This window comes from Ciconia boyciana, chromosome 6 (assembly GCF_034638445.1).
Source record: "Ciconia boyciana chromosome 6, ASM3463844v1, whole genome shotgun sequence".
Taxonomy (NCBI): Eukaryota; Metazoa; Chordata; class Aves; order Ciconiiformes; family Ciconiidae; genus Ciconia; species Ciconia boyciana.
In genome coordinates this window covers 34,028,183-34,048,269 of record NC_132939.1, presented here as the reverse complement: position 1 = coordinate 34,048,269, position 20,087 = coordinate 34,028,183, and the positions used below count along the sequence as shown (strand labels likewise).

The window sequence follows — 20,087 nt, the reverse complement described above, 5'->3', positions numbered from 1 at the left end:
TGATTTTGGTAATCCTTGATTTATACTTCTACTTCTTGGCCTCCAAAACATCATTTTCTTTTCTTGACCTGTATTTCCTTCTATGTTTTGTAAGGTCCTTTGTATGCATAAGAACCTACTCTGTGTTGGCTATTCCATCCAGAGGATGGTTTGCAGTGACATGTACAGTTTTTTCTCTTTGGTTGAAACACAAATGTAAATACATATTTACTTTTTTTCAATTAATGTAGAGTTTGGTGTTGCAAAAAAAATTCTGTGTACTCTATCTGGTTGTGAAATATGCAATCATACTTTAAATGTTATTTTTGTCTGTAAGCAAACCTTCAAAATAAAGCAATACCTTTGAATATTATGAGCTGTTCCTGTTTCACTAAAAAGGAAGCTAATTCTGAGCCTCAGATGTAACTGTGCAGCAGCAGCCTTTCAGAGGGGCCCTGGGATGTGCTGCTGAAAGGATGTGATTTATTACTATTTTTTCATTGCTATACTTAGTTATACACATATTGTAACTGCATAAAAATGCAGTAATGGATTGTACATAGGGTTATTTGAATGTCTACCCATTTGCACGTACAACTGTGTTTAGTGCACATGCATATGTAAGTTAGTATTTATGTGCATAGTACTGCACAGAATGGCAAAGATTTGATGTTAGACATCAGATTTGTAACTGTTTCACTTTGGGCCTTTCCGATTAAATATCCAGCTGTTGTGGTAGACTGTAGCTGAGCATTTGCGCAGTTTTTCCACCCCATCCTCTCCCTCGTGTTCTCAGAGCTGAGGCATGTGAAGCACTGGGAGGCACTCCGCTTCCCTCCGGGCAGAGTCCCCCTCCTGCCGCATCAGTGGGACGTGCTGGCTCTGGGGATAACGACGGGCAAGGGAATTCGGGTTTTGTCAAGGTGTGTCACGGACGTGGCATGTGACGTGACCCTCCTTTCTCCAGAATTTCATTCCAGAGAGAACGGTAATTAACATGGAAGAGGGGAAAGTGCTAGCACAGCAGTTTTCCTACTTGGAGTAGTTCGCAAGGGTTGTATCGCATCCTGAGGCGGTTTTGCCAGCTTCATATGACTGGAAGGAAAACACTGACATTTGGACTGGTCTGATGTTCTCTGGCTGTATTTGTGGTCTTTATGTGCCTGCCTTTATTTTTTACTGTCTGAAGAAGAAGGGAGACTATGTTTGGTTTAAATTCTGAAAACCATAAAAATGTTAGCTAGCTGTGGGTAATAATGGTTATGTTTGAAGAACCAGATAGGAGGATTTTGTTTCTTCAGCCTGTATCAGAATCAGATGAGAAAGAGTTGCAAGACATCTAAGCGTGGTCCCGTCTGCAGACTGCATGCAAATACAAATGAAACCCACCTACTATACAGACACCCCGAGCATTTACAGTGCTACAGGAAAGTCACACGAGCCTTGATTCTGCAGCAGAATTTGCTGCCAAATCCTCTGGTTACATAAGGACACTGCAGAGCTCAAACTTCTGGTGCTTGATACTGTTAATCTTACACTTAGGAATAAATGTCCCAGTCCTGTATATCTATGAAGTGATTCAATACTGTCTTGACTTCTCAGTGAAATGGGAGCACTTCTGGTGAGCGTGAACGTCCTCATGTTTCTGTAGTCTCTCTTGGCTTTTATAAAACCTGCGCACTGTTTCCCTGCTGATCGTTAGGCACCACCACCCGAAACTCATATGCAGTGACCTTTACGAGTGCTTGGATGTTTGGCAGAATTAGGGCATGACCTTTGGAAATAATGGGGGGTTTTTGCTCCATTTGAAATCAGCAGGATCTGTTGGTGCTCCACACCTCTAAAAATAAAGTTGTTACTGTCTGTAGTTCTAAGAAATCTGTATTTGGAAGTATCTGACAGAGGGCTGCCTATCTTGGGCTGAGAGGGTGTAGTATCTGACAGGGCTTTGGAAATTTAGGCACCGAGGTGCGTGATGGTTCCACAGCACGCTGCCAGGCAGGCCTCACGGATGGGATAGGTGAGATCAGTGCTTTGAAGGAAGGGAAGTCGGCAGGCCTGCTCTGCGTCCTGAGCAGTCGCGGCTCGGGCTCGGTGGTACTGCTCTGCTTGGAGCAGATCCCTGCAGAGGATCAGCGTGGGCCGAGGGGGAGCCGCCTGCCCAAACCGTGCCCTCGGGGGCCGGGAAGGCTCTTCCAGGGTGCGGGGCCACCGCCGGGAGGGCTGGTTTCCAGTTCCCGGCCTTTTCTAGCTCTTGAAGAGGTGAGCGGAGAAAGGTGTTTCAGCTTTGTCCGGCAGCTCTGTGCTGGAGGCAGAGCAGCAGCACGCTCTCCGCTTCAGCCACTGCTGTCAGCGTCTTCTGCAGGGCCCACATGGCGACCATTAGATTGGTGTTTGTGCTGGTCACGCTCTGGGCACAACTTATTAAATTTATCATTAAGATGTCACTTTCATGTAGGTGACAGAATGGGCTTTATTTTGAGGCAAGCTGTGGGGGAGCAGTCCTCGGCAATGAGCAAAAATCAAACAGCCAAGCAATAAAGCCTGGCACATTTGTGTCAGTGTGCCAGTGCGGGTCCCATGTCCCCTGCCCTGCTAACTGTCCTGATTTCGGCTGGGATAGAGTTAATATTCCTCCTAGTAGCTGGTACTGTGCTGTGTTTTGGATTTAGTAAGAGAATGTTGATACCACACTGATGTTTTAGTTGTTGCTGAGCAGTGCTTACACTAGTCAAGGACTTTTCAGCTTCCCATGCTCTGCCAGGTGCACAAGAAGCTGGGAGGGGGCACAGCCAGGACAGCTGACCCCAGCTGGCCAAAGGGCTGTTCCATACCATCTGGCATCATGCTCAGTATAGAAACTGGGGGGAGTTGGCCGGGGCAGGGCCGCTGCTTGGGGATGGGATGGGCATCAGTCAGTTGGTGGTGAGCAGTTGTTTTTCATTTGCATCACCTGTCCTTCTTGGGTTTTATTTCTCTCTCTTTTTGTTATTTTCCTTTTCATTACAATTTATTATTATTATTGTTGTTGTTGTTGTTGTTGTTGTTATTAATAATAATAATTTCAGTTATTAAACTATTCTTATCTCAACCCCCAAGTGTTCTCACTTTTACTCTACCTATTCTCTCCCCCATCCCCCTGGGGGCGGGGGGGGAGTGAGCGAGCGGCTGTGTGGTGCTTAGTTGCTGGCTGGGGTTAAACCACGACACCAAGAAGCCCATTTCTTTGTCTCCAGACCTCTGCTGCAGCTCATCTTCCACAGAGGACGGTTCCTCCGTAGTGGAGCCAGAGATATTTCTGGCCTGACCATAGAGGGCCAGCACACCCAAATGCCGAGCTAAATTCAATTGCACTATACACCCCGAGGGAATTCCAGTTCCTATTTTGAAACTCCAAGGACAGGATCCTTGAATAAAGCTTGACTCGGTCATCACTCCTTTTGCCAAAGAGGACATGCAGATAATTGCAATGGCATGTTACTGTCCCCAGAGTGGTGACCCATGGGTGGACTGCACAGCTTCCAGGGGCAGGAGGAAGATGATGGGTGGAATTCTTGGAGAAGCCGAGGGGGCGCATCTGTGGAACAGCTAATGGCGATTAAAATTGCATTACGCAGCGGCAGTTACAGTTTTGCTCAAAATTGTCTCCTGTCTGAGTGCAACTGCCTGAACCAGCAGGAATGATTAAGCTTAACAGGATGCCAATAAAACAAGCAAAACTTGCTGCTTTCATGATGGTTTTTTAGGTGAATTTTTAGGACCTGTGAATCCTTTTAAAATTGCAGCATGGTCTATACATGTGTATGAGAAGACCTCAACTACTTAGAAGTGACAGAGCTAGATCAATAACTACTTTGTTATTTCTGCAGTATGCTTTACTACTTCTGGAAGTTAAATCCAGGGAGATTATTCGATGGGTTTGAGCTCTGATCAGTATGTTATAAAGATGTGTACTTATATATTACTTGTTTCTTTTGCAGCTCCTGGTTGCTAAATCCCCTGTTGCTCCATTCTCCGCTTTTTTCTACACCATTGAGAAATCAGGCTTGGTTCTTCAAGGTAAGATCAGAGCATTGGTCGTTTTGCCTTTGCAACTAGTATTTTAAGCAGGCTGAATGTAGGTAACAGCAACTATCGTTGAAAATGTTTTTCAACAATAGTTGAAAATGCCTAATTAAAATATCAATATTAAATATCAATATTAAAATATTGAAATACCTAATTAAAACCCCACTCATTTAAATGGTCTGGTTGACAAGGGCAGCCTTCTACTGTGTTTACTGTTTTGTCTTGGATTATACTAAATTAGTTGTTGCATATTCCCATGGATCTAAGAATGGGCCTTGTAATTATTAATCAAGGCTCCCTGTTTTCCTTCAAGGTAAAGCAGAATGGTTCTGGTAACATTGCTCCTATGGGATAAGTTTCTCCAGGAGAAACATACCTATCTATCATTAATAACATGCTCTAATAAATGGTGGTTCTTTAACAAATGGCTTGACATCAGTAAAAATACAGGAAATTAATATCTGTTCTCTATTTTTGTGATCACTTTCATGCTAATGCCCCATGGTCTTAAATAATCCTCAGATTCTCTAGGATATGAGGTAGTGTACTGAAAAGCTGGATATTACTACCATGATGGCAGGGAACTAGGGTTCCTTGTGGCTATGTCCTAAATCACATACTTTTCAGACCACAGCAAAAAGAGGAGTTCAGCTCTTCCTTTCTTTTCCCCATTTATCTCAATTAATCTTCCTTTAATGTCCTTACTTTTTGACAGACATTCATAGATCAATTTTGTTGAGTTGCTATCTGTTGAGATGCAGCCTGGCTCCTGATTGCTGCATCAGTTTAGCAGACTAAATAAAACTAGTCAGTGCCTCTCACTTTTTGTTGGGAGGATACACTCTGATATGCAGCCATGGCATTAAGAAAAGTGAGTATTGCTGTTTGTCAGGTTCCAGTGATTGAGAATCACTGATCCCATAAAGCACTACAAACATTTTAAGGTATGTGAACAGTTCTCATCCTTGTGATTGCCCATTTCTCACCTTTAAAGAGGCTGTACCAGACCAATGACATATTTACATTTCCTAATTACTAAATAAGCTTACATCTCTGGTGATACATAATATAGGAAAACAAAAGAAACAAAGATGTTTTATGATGAGTTTTTGCTTCCATTTGATACATCTACATAATGATAATGTGGGGGTCCATCCAGTGTTTCCTAAGCCTTTGGATACTATACCCAGTGTATTCTTAGATGGTATTTTGGGAATTTGATCTGCTTTATTTGGTACCAGTAATTTTAAAAAGGCTACAGGAACAAGGAACAATTTTTATTACTTGAAACTGAGGTGGCTTGCAAGAGGTGGTCTAGACATGTTTTGATTCAGTATAGGGCAGAAGACAAGCTACTTTTCTATCTCTAATATCTTCTGAGTTGCAGAGATGTTTCTGGTCGCTATAAAAAAAGGCAGACAACCTCCTGCTCTGTCCTCAGGCACTAATGTAGTGAAACTTTGGGAAAGAAAGATTTCCCATTTCAGGAACAGGAAGCATTTGTTCAGAGAGGAGCTTTATTTGTTTCAGTTCTTTTCTGTGAGCCAGGAATATAGCTTTCCAAGGACTGAACCCTACCTTTAAAGAACAAATGGGCCTGGTAACATGTCATGATGAGGGAGCAGGACTCTCTGATAGAAGGATAGCACTGTATTAGGTGTATGGCAATTGCTCTTTTCCCTGTATCCATATGTTTCTGGGGTGCATGTTTAAAACATCATTTGCCATTTTTCTAAAAATGGGTGAGATACCAGTTTGGATTTCTCTAAGTAAATGCTGTCTCAATATCAGGCATTCTTTGTACATTTTGGAAGGCAGCTTGAAGCTCTTCTTTGTGTAAGCCTTTTCTTGCTTTCTGACTACATCATTATGTTTCCGTTTTAGGTATTTTTCTCCAAGGTGGGTAGTAACCAAGGGCATGGTTCCCCTGATAATGTGCACCAGAGACTTGTAAGCACTTACACGTGAGCCATCTCACTGGGTTTTACAAAGTAAATATTACATGTTCTCATCCCACATTTCAATGATCATTATTTCTGTGGAAAGAGGAAGTGAGCAAATCACCTGGAAATGGCTGTTTTGGATAAGTTGCAGAAAGTGGCACCAGGCTGCCTCGTGCAAGAGAGGCTAGAGTTTTTATGAGAGTTGTAGCTAGTGCTTCTTTCCAAAGGGAAGCTGGATGCAAGGTAAGATGTCAGTAAGGCAACCGGCCACGGGTCAGCCCATGAGGGAGTGTTCCTGTGTTGCAGCTTGAGGGACATCGTATAGTGCTAACAAGTGGAATCTGTCCCGCAGCCTGATTGCAAAGGCAGCTTTCCCATTCAGGCTTTGTTGTTTAATTCAGTTGGTGTCAGGAGGTGAGCACATTCAGGGCGGCTGATGGGAACGAGCGGATGGGTGTGGGAACTGGCGAGAAGCAGCAGCTGGCTGAAATGCCCAGGATTCTTTCTTCTTACTCAGGGGGTCCCATCCCAGGACCATTAACCAATAGGCCATAAACAAATTGATATCGGAAAATGTGGCTGGAAACTCCTTGATTAGCGAGGGTGAATGGGGAATGAAAGACAAAGTGAAAGTGTGATTTAACAGTTCCACAAGCAATTTCCATTGCCACCTCTGAGGGATTAGGATGTGTGGAATAGGCTAAAAATGAGGAGGAGCTCCCCCCGGCTTTTGTTCTGTGGGCCGGAGGATAATAAAACGGCAGGAGAGGCAGTGCGGCTAGTTAGGGATTTCACAGGCTGCTATTTGATGCAGTTTAAGGAGCCCTTCTGCTATTGTTGCACTTAAAATGGGAAGCGGAACTGTTCTCCATTCGCAAAAATCTCCAGCGTCCTAAGGAAGAGGGCTGAGAGCAAAAGGCTATTAAGATGGTAATGCTGCCCCATTTGGAGGAGTGTATCAAAATCCTCTTTGTCAGTGTAAATCGCTGCTCTGTTTCCCTGGTATCTTTGCATCTCATGGCCTCAGCGCAAGCACAGAAGTGTTCGGAGGAGACCCTACTGAAGGCAGAACTGCTTCTCTTATATTGTCAGAGGAGAGCTCCAGGCTGCCCAAGGGTGCCACGGAGAAAACTTCTTTGCTTTTATAAACTTGAAGTGTTCAGGGATGAAAATAATCCAGTTATTCACTCATTCTTTTATTTCCACTTGCATACTAGAGAAATTGATGATTGGAAAGCAAGATTGGCCAGTCAGAGATTTAGCAAGGAAAGTCAGCCTTCAGTCTCCTCTTTCATTGCTTCAGTATTCTTGGCGCTGAAGACCCAAAAAAAGCCTCAGTTGCTTTTACATTGCAATACAATGTCCTGTAATGTACTGCCATGCTGTACAGTGTGACTCTGATGAACCTGAATTGTGATTGCAAAATCCAGTCTGACAGCAGATCTCTATTTTGTAGAGATCTTAAACGGAGAGGCAGAAGCCTGGATCTAAGCATCACAAAATATTGGAAGTTTTACTGGCTGCTTGTGTATTCTGTTTAAGGACTTGCTGTTGCTTCCCTAATTCAATATACTAGTTAAAGTGAATAAAGTGATACCGTCAAAAAGAATAACAGTAAAAAAGCTACAAATCTACTTGATTAAGGGTGCAAGTCACATGATTTTTCTCATTGGAAGTGATAAAATTTCTGATTTGGATTGGAAATTATTAGCTGGTAATTCTGTTCCTGGTGTATTAGTCAGAACAGATTCTGGGCTGTTCTTGCCTAGAAGTAGTTTCATTGAAGCTGAATGTAGCACATACTGGGTTAGGTCAGCTGAACTACAAGATGCCATTTAGCCATGCACATACATATCCAAAAAGAAGATAGGCTGAATAAGCTGATGTCAGTGTTAAGTTGTATCCTGTGGGCAATCGTCCGAGTCTAACTTTAGAAGCAACAGCATTCTGGGGCATAAGTACAAGCTAGCAACAGAGCCTAGCTATTAGCAACTGGTAGCTTGGCTGTCTGTGGAAGTAAATTTCATTCCATCTCATCTAAGTAAATGCCCTCTGTTACCAAGAGCACGGTGCTGCAAAAGAAGACAGGGAACATGGTGGCTGGTTGCCAACTGGAGAGTCTATTGGGACTTTTCACTGAATGCTTTAACCAAGTGATTAACGTTGCTCTTCACTAAAAGAGCTCAGAAGTACTGAAAACATAAGGCAAATAGTACTAGTGAGCTAGGACTTGCTTTTGAGTAATGATTTATTTTCAGTTTCATAGGGTTTAAAGATGAGTGGAACCAGCGGTTCATCCAAACTGACCTCCCATATGTCATACATGTTTGCTTCAGGTACCTGATCACTTATGTTACACTGAATCATGTCTTCTAGAAGGGCATTCACTTTTATTTGAAGACATCAACAAATGTGAGTTTCTGGTTTGCCTTGACAGTGTTTTCAAGTTTTAGCTACCTTCCTGCTAAATACTTGTTCTGTATTTCAGATTAGAATTTGTCTGCCTTCAGTTTTTGGCCTCAGTTCTTGTTATGACTTTCAGTGCTAAATAAAGCACTGTTGCCGTTAAATGGTTGCCATTTTGCATGAGTGTACTTGACATTAAGATTTATCCTGCTATGTTTTATTCTTCCTTTTGAAAGAAAGTTATAACTATCTGCAAATTTAACCTCAAAACTTCTGTGTCTTATGCTGACTGGCTCCCCTCACTACCCAAAGGACAGAATACCTTGTATTGCTAAAGGGAAGAGTTTTGATTTTTGTGCCAGCAGGACTGGATGATTAGTTAGTTGATTAATCCACGCTTTCTCCTGCCCTCTTTTCCACTGCACACGTGTGTGTGTGCGCACAAGCGCACTCACCTTGCCTGTAATGTCTTATTGAGGCAGGTAACTTCTGATAAGTAGAAACAAAAGATATGTGGCACTCGGAAGAGAGTGTCTAAGGTTTTAAGTTACAGAGTACTAAGAGGGAAAAAGATCTAGGAACAGCTAAATCTTGGGAAACCTTGCTACATTATGTTTCATTTGTCACTGATGTAATGAAAGAGGCTCATTTTGATCTCAAAATAGCATAGGGTCTTGGTTTGTAGTGCAGCATGGCAAACCATCTCCAAAGTGCTATAACTAATTTATATGGCTGAAGCAAGAGAAAAGTGCCTCGTTTTATTTTGTAAAGAAATGCTTTGGTAATGAGTAGTGAGGTAGAAAGGGAATTCTGAAAGAAAGGGCAGCATTATTTGTATTGTATTGTGTGAGTTTGAACAGTGAGAGACAATGATTTACTGCATCAAAAGCTTTTATTCAATTGAAGAACTGTAACTATGAAGTGACCTTTGTCTGGAGCAACATGGATATAATCTGTAAAATGAAGCAGGGTTGTACTTGATGTGTGAATGGATGGAAGACAGATTAATGGGAATAAAGTTGTGCATTGCTATTGAGATGGTAACAGATTTGCAGTGCCACTGGTGATTTCCGGCCCTATTGGAGGGATAAAGATGAACTGATCATTGTTAGGATCTCTGTGGGGTGGAACCGTTTTTGCTGTATTCCCCACAGGACACTGAAAGCCTCATGCTATTTCTAACAAGTTTGGAATAATGAGAGCAAAAAAGCACGATCGGTTTGTAGGCTAGGTCTCTCCTGGCAGTAGGGAATGTGAAAAAAATAAGACTCCCATCATCCCAATGCCAACAAAATCACCTGTACAGATGTAGCTGACATCAATTAAAATGTCCTTTTGTTCAGTCAGTTCATGGCATTTTGGGGAACGGGTTGCTAAACCTGACCCAGGAACGGCGTTTGCTTGGCTGAGGGCGTCCTCACTAGGTGGCTTTGTGGGAATCGCTCTACTGCTCTGCAGCAGCATTGGCAAAGCCTTGCTGGAGTAGCCAAACTCCATGGCTGTCAAACGAAGGAGTCCAGAGGAACAAAGCACAGATTGAAAGCCAACTAAAAATGGTAATGAAGACAGGTGGAGGGAAAATATTTTAACTGTGAAGGAAGACTAGAGGCATCTTGGGTTTAGATCCAGTAGAAACAAAATAAACTCTGTCATTTCAATAAAATTAAATGTTTCTCTCTGCAAACATGATCTTTCTAGTGGCATAGTAGACAGACAACAGATTGGTAAAGTTTCTGGCCATACTTTTTGCTGTGAGCTTAACTTGTGGGAGGATATTATGCTGGATAAATCCAGTTTAGCACAAAGTATTGAATTACGTGCTTATTTCTGAACACATATGTAAAGACACTGAAGATACAGTACTGCTTTCTTGTACTGAAAGTCAAACATGTCCCTAAATGCTTTGCTAGATTGCAACTGAAGTGTCAGCATTTAAATTTTCTTAAGTCTTACTAACTGTAACATTAAAAAGTTAGTGCAAGCAGTGTGCCAAATCTGTTCTCATTTACACAAGTGTGAATCAAACCTAATTTTTTTAATCCAGTGTTGTTAAAACAATGAGCTGAAGAGTACAAGTCTGTATTTGCAAAGCCATTCCCCTCTTTTCAAGGCTGGCATAGGCTTCCTGGGACAAAATGGTCTCACTTCAGAGAAATCTTCTCCTTACCAGTCTCTCTGTAATGAATTCCTGATCAAAGTGGGCTGCTCCCCTGTGTTTTCAGCACAGTGCTAAAGCAAATGGCCTTTTTTCCAAAAGGCTTTTAACATAAGGAGTGAAGTTGTCCGTTGATTAGAGGTAGTATCTGTGATTTGTGACACTATATTGTTCTGGGAACTGAACGTTGTCATAGAAGACCAAGACTCCACTAGTAATTGTCTGGATTTAACGTAGAAGATGTTACATCCTTCAAGCTACAGATTTGTAGAATAAGGTCAAATGTACCTAAAATGGACTTAATGTTCTTAAGCGAACATATTCATGAGTAGGAAGCCAAAAAAATGTTTTTCCAAAACCATGTTTTTCAGCCAGAGTAAAGTCTCATGCTTTTGTGTGCAGCTTATGAAAGTAAAAGACAGTTAAGTCTCACTGTGATTTATCACTTTCTCAGGTAGGCACAACTAGATTTCTTTTGCTTATCCTCAAAGGTTATGTCTGTTCTGGCTTCACCACTAGCATGTTTGGTGAAGGCATCACTACTGTAATTTTGTCTTGTAAAGTGATAATTAGCAGTAGAGGACTGTGACCCAAATGACTTAACCTTGGTAGTACATGCAACTTTTCTGTAGCTATAGGACTTTATGTATTCTCCATGTTAAAATCTTGTAAAATCTCTGAGCGTACAGCCTGGTTGCCAAAGGGAAATGCTGGATGCTTTATTGTTCCCTGTGCTGGGGAGGGGAGAGTGGTGCAGAGGTCCAACAGTAAGCTACAGTCTAAACCTGGAAGTCTCCAGAGTGCAATCCTGTGTAGATAGGCACGTTTGAATAGCACTTCATCTAAACTAGAAAATTTTGCCTGAGGCAGGGCTTATTAGCACAGGTATAACGCTTTGCAGATAGGATTCTGGCTACTTTGGCCCCAGTGCTGTTTTTCTTTGAAACTTTCTCTCTGTATCCAGAACTAACACACCTAGAACAACCTCCGGTATCTCTGCACCTGATGTCTAGACTTGCCCTGTCTTTAAAACTGGACTAACCACAAATTTAAATGATCTTATCATATAAGCTTAAATCTGTCTTGATAAGATGGAACAGGAATATATAGCACTTTCATAGAAACAGACACATGTGATAAACCCTCCCAACAAACAGGTTTTTACTTCAAAAGGTTTTTCTCATTACAGTCATTCCCTAAAATTAATAACATTGGGCTGTTACTGTAAAGTATTTTCTGTAATTTTTGTAATTTTCATTTGAACTTTTAACATAGTGTTAATGATTGTTGTAGCACTTCTTCTCGTTGTTTATGTTGTAATGAAACCAGAATCTGGTCCTTTGTCATTCAGTTCTGTGAAGACCCCTGAAAAATTTGTGAGATTAAATTTCAGGGCTGAATTAAGATAACCAAGGATTACAGAGATGAGAGCGGCAACAAGTTTAGTCAGCAGTTTGTTAGAGCATGGTGTATCAGCCCCAACCATTCCTTGGTTTGCCGCTTGAATAATGCTAGAGGGTCTGCCTTACGGCTCAACTGAGGCAAGGCAGTGCATGCAGGACTGCATGGGTGAAGAGGAAACATGGGCAGATGATGCTACAATTAACAGTTCAACAAGAGATGTTGTTGCTGAAAAGATTTTACTTTATTGTCCACTGAATCTCATTTTCATTTAAACTTCCTAGCTTTTCCATTACAGAAACAATCTCCCCATATAGTCCAACACCCTGCGAAGGTGCGCTCTCCAGAAGCAGCAGCAGAGATGTGAAGAGTGACATTTCTAGAAGATGTGGGACTATTAGAGTGCTATCAAGCAGTCTGCAATAGGGTGATTTCTCAGAGTGCTATGTGCTGTTGTGGAGACCTCAGCTGGGATGTGCCCTACTACTGAGTGAATAAGCTTAGAATAAGCAGGCTGATGTCCTGAGTCGTGAACACCAAGCATTGCAATCCTGAAGATGTTCTGGGTGAGTTTAGGGATGACACTCTATTGCTTACTACCATATAGAAAACATCACATTCCTCCTTCAGGCTGTGTGTGTTTGATGAAGGACTTCAATCTCGAGGCATGTCAGGTGGGAACTGCACACTACACCTTTTACTTTCTTCATGCCGTATTTGTGCTGCGAGTGGATTGTCCAGAACAACGTATTGGGCAGCCAGGCACATACATTGCAGCTGCGTGTTTGTAGACTGCATCCTGTCTGCCGTGGCCATTTGCTCAAGTTCACAGAGGAGCAGAACATCCTGTTTGCTTAGTTTTCTTTTGTCTGCCCCGTACCAGCACAGGGAGAATATTCCTATATATCTTTTCTTTTCTGCTCTGAAATTGGATCACAGTACTCATGATTGTGTTCAATAGCTGGAAATGCTGAGGATATCCGATTGCTGAGGTCTCTTATTTTAAACACCACATGCCAGGAAAAGTATGTGGGATCCCACCAGCTTAGCACTGGAGGGTGCAGGATGCATCAACAGGAAAACCAAACAAAACATGAAGTGAAATTCATTTGAAAAGGGAAGGGACTCATATACCACCCATCAGCAGTGTTTAAACTCTTCGTATCCACACAATAGGCCTTTTATTTTCCTTCAGTTCTTCTCAATATGCAAACTATCTTAAATTGATTTTTAGAGCTGCAGCTGTCACTAAAGTCAGTGGGAGCTGTAGGTGCTTGTTACCTTTGAAAATCAAGCCAATGTATCCTAATGTGGTAGCAAAAGCCAAAACCGCTAAATTAGGGTGGTTAAAGCATAACTCTGGTAGTTCTGTAATGTGATTCCAGCTACCTTCATATTTGATACAGAGGCAGGGCCTCATGCTGTGCACACCAGAGCTCAAAGGTATGTTGTTTCTTCCTTGCCTTTCAGCCCTCCTTCCTCTACAACTTTGTGGCCTTGCTTCATCACTGCAGTCCTTCCAGCTGACTAATACTGAATAGGACTCTATTGGAGTTTAACAGAGCTAACTTTTATTCATCCAGAATACTTTCTTTTCCTTGAGAAACAGGTTTGCTCCCCCTTTTTCTCTTGAATGTGCATTAGGCTGAACTGGGGAATGAGTGGTCACACAACGGACCTGTAGCCTCCCATCTGCTGTAGCAGCAGCAACGATGAGCAGCCCCCCGAGGCACTGTTTGATTTTCATTTGGAAGATTTGTGGTGCCCCAGGAAAGGTTCCTAAGCAGTAGCCAGACGTCAGAGCAAGTCCAGATTTCTCCAGTGTAGAATGAACTAAATTCCACTGTCACATCTGAACACGAGGGGAGAACAGTGTCCCTCCAGCTGGTCCTAACTGTCTGGGCTCAGGAAGGACACTGCTGACTGCTGTATCACTCAAGGGCACAGGAAACTTCAGCACACAAACTGAATCTGCAAACTCCAGTCCTCTTCTGGCAGAGGGGGTAAATGAGCTGGCCCACCTGAGGGCTGCGGCTGACAACATGGTGCTAATTGAGGCCAGCTTGCCTCACGCTGAGTTCAAGAGTGTGCCTTTTGTGGATAGGTCTTTGCAGAAGAAGAGCCTTGGCTGAGGATGAAGCTGTCTGCCTCCCTTTGCTCCCCTTCTCAGTCACCACTGGAACAGCTGCATCCACCGTCACCTGTTTTCAGTGTAGCTTCTTGACTATGCCTGGGTTGATGGTCCAGAGAGGACTGCACAATTGTCATTAAATTAGTTCACCTGTCCTTCCCATAGTGTGAAAAGTGAGTGATAATTTAGTAACTTTTGTCGTGGTTTAGCCCCAGACGGCAACTAAGCACCACGCAGCCGCTCGCTCACTCCCCCCTGGTGGGATGGGGGAGAGAATCAGAAGAGCAAAAGTAAGAAAACTCGTGGGCTGAGATAAAGACAGTTTAATAGGGAAAGCAAAAGCCGCGCACGCAAGCAAAGCAAAGCAAGGAATTCATTCACTACTTCCCATGGGCAGGCAGGTGTTCAGCCATCTCCAGGAAAGCAGGGCTCCATCACGCGTAATGGTTACTTGGGAAGACAAATGCCATCACTCCAAATGTCCCCCCCTTCCTTCTTCTTCCCCAGCTTTATATACTGAGCATGACGTCATGTGGTATGGAATAGCCCTTTGGTCAGTTTGGATCAACTGTCCTGGCTGTGTCCCCTCCCAGCATCTTGTGCACCTAGCAGAGCACGGGAAGCTGAAAAGTCCTTGACTAGTGCAGCGACAACTAAAACATCTCTGTATTATCAACACTGTTTTCAGCACAAATCCAAAACATAGCCCCATACCAGCCACTATAAAGAAAATTAACTCTATCTCAGCTGAAACCAGGACACTTGTCCAAAGCACTTACTTGTCCAAGAAGAGTAACAGTCTGCAGGAATGCACAAGTGATAAGTCTGTGGTAAATTGGGTTTGCCACCTGTCTGTTACAGACCAGAGGGCATGGATTTTGTTAGAAGACTAAAGGCCTTTTTGTCCATAAAGTAGGAGATGTGACAGGGAGGCATCTGCTGCTGATGTTGATTTCAGGAATTGTGATCAGATGCCTGGATGTTTTCAAATAAAGTATATTCCAAGCCTAAACTGTGTTCCTCATGTGCACTTCCTTCAATAGTTGCCAAGGATTAAGTTGTTTTGGCTTCCTTTGGTTTTGGTTTTGTGGTTGTTTTTTTTTTCGTAATGCTCCGAATCAGTAGCTTAATTGGTTCAGAGAAAGCTAGTTTAAATCGCCTTCTGTTATCACTTGCCTCTTAGACTGGCAGTTTGCTCAGTTCATTGGTTTTGTGTCATTTTTTCTTTTTTTTCATAGTGCCACATATTGTTGGTAAAAGAAGGAGACTTGAAAATAGAGGAAGTAGAGGTAACGTTGATCTTGAAACACCAGCAATTGAAAGGACCATTCACGGTTTCCTTCAAAACAAAAGCAAGTGGTAAGATAATGCTAACCAGGGCTGGGTGCCCAGGAGAGCATCATAATGAAGCATCCACTGTTATTGTTCAACTCTGCGTTTGTTCTTCATATGAACAAAAGGAAGGAAGAACTCTGCTATCAGGCTAGAGAGGAAGGAGTCTTTGTTGCCCTTGGCTACCCTAACTTTAAATGTGAGGAAGCACAGGGCACTGCAGCATAACCTTTCTGCAGTATTAGACGGGGAAAATTGATAGTTCAGGAGGTTAAGAGCGGACGCTCTGTTTATCTAAAGACTAGGCTTCCCTTGCATGACAGCCCCGAATCAGGTATGTCAGTCCTAGTAATTATTTAGGTCATGTGAGGTTTTAAACCCTGGTTCCTCTGCTTTGCTGCTTCTCTGCCATTTGATTCCTCTGCTTTGTGGCTCACCATCAGGAACAGTAAGAGATGCCATTTCCTTATTGAATGTGACAGGCACCGGGTGTCCTGAGTGTAAAGTTCAGTTATGTTGCTGAAGCATCAGGAATGATTCTGCTGGAGACTGAATCAGGCTTACTGTACTTTTCTGCTCCTGCTCCACCCATAGGCTTGTCTGCTGAAGTGGCAGAATCCCTGCTGTGCCTCTCCCGATCCTTCAAGTAATGAGCTGACACACTGTCAGATTAATGACAAAGTTTACCATGATCAGAGCCGTTGTTTCAGATTTTCAGATGACTCAGGCAATGACTGTGTCATCAGCTAAGCTCAGGTTATGATTTAAAGATACTCCTTGCAATCATGAAAGTTTGCTTAGCCTTCCTGTGTGTTGGTCTTACTCTGGCTTTGTGTAGTCCATGAACCATCTCTACATATCAAGAGACACTGGAGAAACAGATTTACACCCCATTAGAGGCAATGCTATGTTGTTGGGGTGTTTGAAAAAAGTGGGTGCATATTTTGATTCTGATTATAAAGAGTTCATTCCTTGTATATGATGCTTTGAAATTTCCGGATGCAAAATGAAAGCAGCCCACAAATACTTATCAGCCTGGTCTTCACATTCAGGGTGCACCCCTGCATTGATTTCTTGTTAATTCACAGGTTACCATGGTGCATGATGTACAAAATGACACTTTCACACATTTATGACAGAGTCTATTTCCATAATTCCAGAATCTAATTGCACTCACAACTCTATTCTACTGGTTAGCTCAGATAAGGGATTTGCTTTCTCCACTCTGTAAGGCACGAGTTTCAGAAGACTGCTTGCAAACTTTTTATAATACTTTGTGGCTATATAGATTATGTTTTGTGAAGGCTCTACTGACATTACTGTAGACAGAATGAGAACTTTAATTAGAGAAAATAGCCTTGTTTCGTTGAATGCAAGTGTTCTGACGGCATGTCGATTTGGCAGAGTGAAAGCATTTGATAAGAATACAAAGAGAATGGGGAGAATCCCATGAAACTACTGAGAGGGTCAAGTGTAAGGAATATTCTTCAACAGGTCATAGTACATCAGCTATATACAGAACTGATGAAAGCAGGAGAATTAGGGCCAAGCTCAAATTAGATATGCTTCTTATGGTTCTGGAGGTGATCAGCTTGTGTGTAAAACCATGCTGGATTCAGGAAGAAATAAAACAAATACTCCATATTATATTATTGGTATTGTGGCTCTGTAAAACCACTAAGTTCAACACAGAAAATGGAAAGAAAACTCTGAATGTCCTGGAAAATAAAATTAAGAACTAGAATGAGCTCAGACCACCCACCAAAGTAGCCTTCTGGAAACAGATTGATCTTTACTTCACATACTAGATGTGAAAGCACAGTAAAATGCTGAAAACCCAGATGGAGCAGTGGGGGAATGATGCTGCCCATGCTTAGTTGTTTTATATTACTAGCATCTTAAAGTGTGGTGGTTCTTTGAAGAAAAAAATCCAAGATTATGTCTAGCACATCTTAGTCAAGCCACAGAAGGTATACTCTGTTTACAAATACAAATGTTTTGTGTTTGTTTTGTTTTCCTAATTGCTAACCCTAGAAATTATTTGTTTCCTAAAAGCTAAAAGGGGTTCTTTCCTTCTCACATATCATCATGAGTGGTTCTAATGGAATAAATTGTGTCTTCCATGCCAACTAAAACAGTTGTCTTCAGTTATGCCAGTCATGGAGGTTTATGTATGCAGTTACAGTTTTTGTACTTGGGTGTTAAAATACAACTGAAGAGGCACAGAAGAAATAGAATTTACTTAGGGTTTTGGTGGCCCATTTGTTGACCAGAACTAGCAAGGTTCTAGCATTCGTTAGTGCATTTGAAGACAATAGACGAGCTTCTGAGTACTGTCAGGGAACAATTTTCTTGAGTTAAAAGTAGGTGCTGGTTTGATGCATCTGTAATTAGAGCTGCCTAGCACTGTGGAAGGGGTTTCTTTTCCCTCCCAGGGCTAGAGGGCTTGGCAAAACCTCCTTTGGGATGAAACTTTAGAGCATTTCTCTGAAAGGCTTCATAGGGAAATTACAACCCTATGACTTTCTTTATAGAAACTGTTTTTATGACCATCTATATCAATCTATCTATCTATGATTATTTCAACTTACATGGACGTAAAAGACCATGTAGCAGATACCAAAGGATTGGAAGTCTGGTATCAAAGCCATGCCTAATGGAATTGCTTCTCTTTGGTGGAGTATCTGTGACAGACTTGGGCAGAGGTTTTAATTGAGAGTGAGGGTCACACTGTAATAGGTATGAGGAGTGGGGGTGGATATGGCCATGGTCTAACTGGAAAGAAGAGAGGGAGAATCGTGGGGAGCACAGCTGCGTGTTGTGCTGCAACAGCCCCCATCTTGTGGGCCATTAGTGGATGGGGGTAGGCTAAGCCCTTGCAGCATTCCTCTTCCCACTGCCTCACCTTTCCACCTGCTTGGAAGGGGAAAGCTATTTCAATACCATTTTACAATACAAATCAAAAGACATCTCTTTAATATAATGAAATTGGGTGTAATTTACTCCTTTACCCTGGATAGAGGCTTACTGGAGCTCACAGGGAGCTACCCTGGAAACGGGGGGAGAGATGCAGTCTTCACATGGCTCCTCTAACGGGGTTTCTAATCAAGGGACTGAACTTGATAACGGAATAGTTTGCTGTGGGAGATAGCTGAAAACTGCCTGCAGACAGGTAGAAGCCTTATATAAAAGAACCCTAGTAAAAAGACTAAACCTGTTACCAGGAGGAAACTTTCAAGTGAACTGATCTGACAAAAGAAACAAGAATAAATGAGGCAGTGTTACTGCAAAACAGTGTTTCCTAAGGAAGCAAAACGGCTTTGTTTCCACAAGCTAGCAAGAGGGATATTGGTTGCTACAGCAGGAATCTGAAGGCATCAGATTCACCAGCCTGGTTGTTTACTTGTAGGGATACGGTCACTGAACGTTTCAAGCACTCCAGGAAGAAAGGAGAGACTGAGGACTTCACTATGTTTTATTAACATTCTCTTTCCAACACAAATCACACTGAAGAAGACAACAGATAAATCCTGATTTCACTTTATTATTAGTTGTTGAGATACGCATTTATTACAAGAAATGGGAAACAGATTACACCAGCAAACACATCTGGCCTCAGACTGGCCTTCAAGTCATCCAAAAAGAAGCACGAAATATGGCGTTGTTTACAGCCAGGCACTTACAATCCCACACAGCTGCAGGGGTGAGAGGCAGCAGAATAAACTCTCAAGACAAGCTGACAACAGCTCCACTGCTGGGGTGCCCCTTTTGCAGACGAGACAACAACAGATGAAGAAATCTTGAGAATGACCCAGAGCAGTGCTCATTAGTGAATGAAGCGCAGGCAGGAAATGGGACAAGATTCCTTTTGTCATAGTTTTTCACCCAGCTGTCCGCCCGTCGCACAGCCACCCACATGCAATCAAATATAGTCATAGTCAAACTCCAGAAAAGTTATACAAATAAAACCTCCAGTGATTGCATACAGACCCCTTCCAAGTTACATTTGCCCCATTAGCAAGGAATGAAAAATTGCTGGGTTTAATCCAGGCACGTTTATCATTGCAATTGAGACTTATTAAGAGGGGTTGTATTCAGGTAAAGCTGATAGGATTGTGTAATTCCTCTTACTCATGTCTGTCTGTCCGTCTGTTTCTCTGCATATCAACTGTTTATTATTGATTACTAGCACTTTTACTACATCTGTTGTATTTCCTTCTTATGGCAAAGCTGTGATTTTTACTTTATGCAGGTAGATACGCTCTTTGTTTGTGTAAAACAGATGTGTGCAATTTCTAAAGTGACAGCATTAGCAAGCAGAGAAAAACATTTCTGGACTTCTGAAATGGATTCTCTGAGGAATCAAATGCTATTTTGAATTTTTTAAGTTATCATAATGACATCAAGACTCCAGCTTCTTGGGATCTTTTGTTTGTGAGTACAGCTCACTTAAAATGTTGCTCATAGGTTATTAAAAACCTTTTGTTTTCTTGTGGATTGAAAGCAGTTTTTTACCTGTATTTTTCAGCTGGATTTGAAGAACAAAAGTCTGTTACAGACAACTCTATAAAGAGCTCTCCTTCTTCCAAATGGCTGCCATCCTGCTGCTCTCCACCAGGACTGTGACTGCAGGGTGCTGTGAGTAGTTAGACTCTACTCACTCGCTGTTCAT

The 20,087-nt window shown here is 42.2% G+C and overlaps 1 protein-coding gene across 5 annotated transcripts in view; it reads left to right on the top strand.

Moving 5' to 3' along the window:
* RAD51B (RAD51 paralog B) overlaps window positions 1-20,087 on the top strand; it is a 457,164-nt gene that overhangs the window by 321,464 nt on the left and 115,613 nt on the right. For all 5 annotated transcript variants that reach the window (XM_072864693.1, XM_072864695.1, XM_072864696.1 and 2 more), the window contains one exon: window positions 3,960-4,038. In XM_072864693.1, coding sequence (XP_072720794.1) covers window positions 3,960-4,038 — 79 coding nt within the window. The remainder of the gene's footprint in view (window positions 1-3,959; window positions 4,039-20,087) is intronic.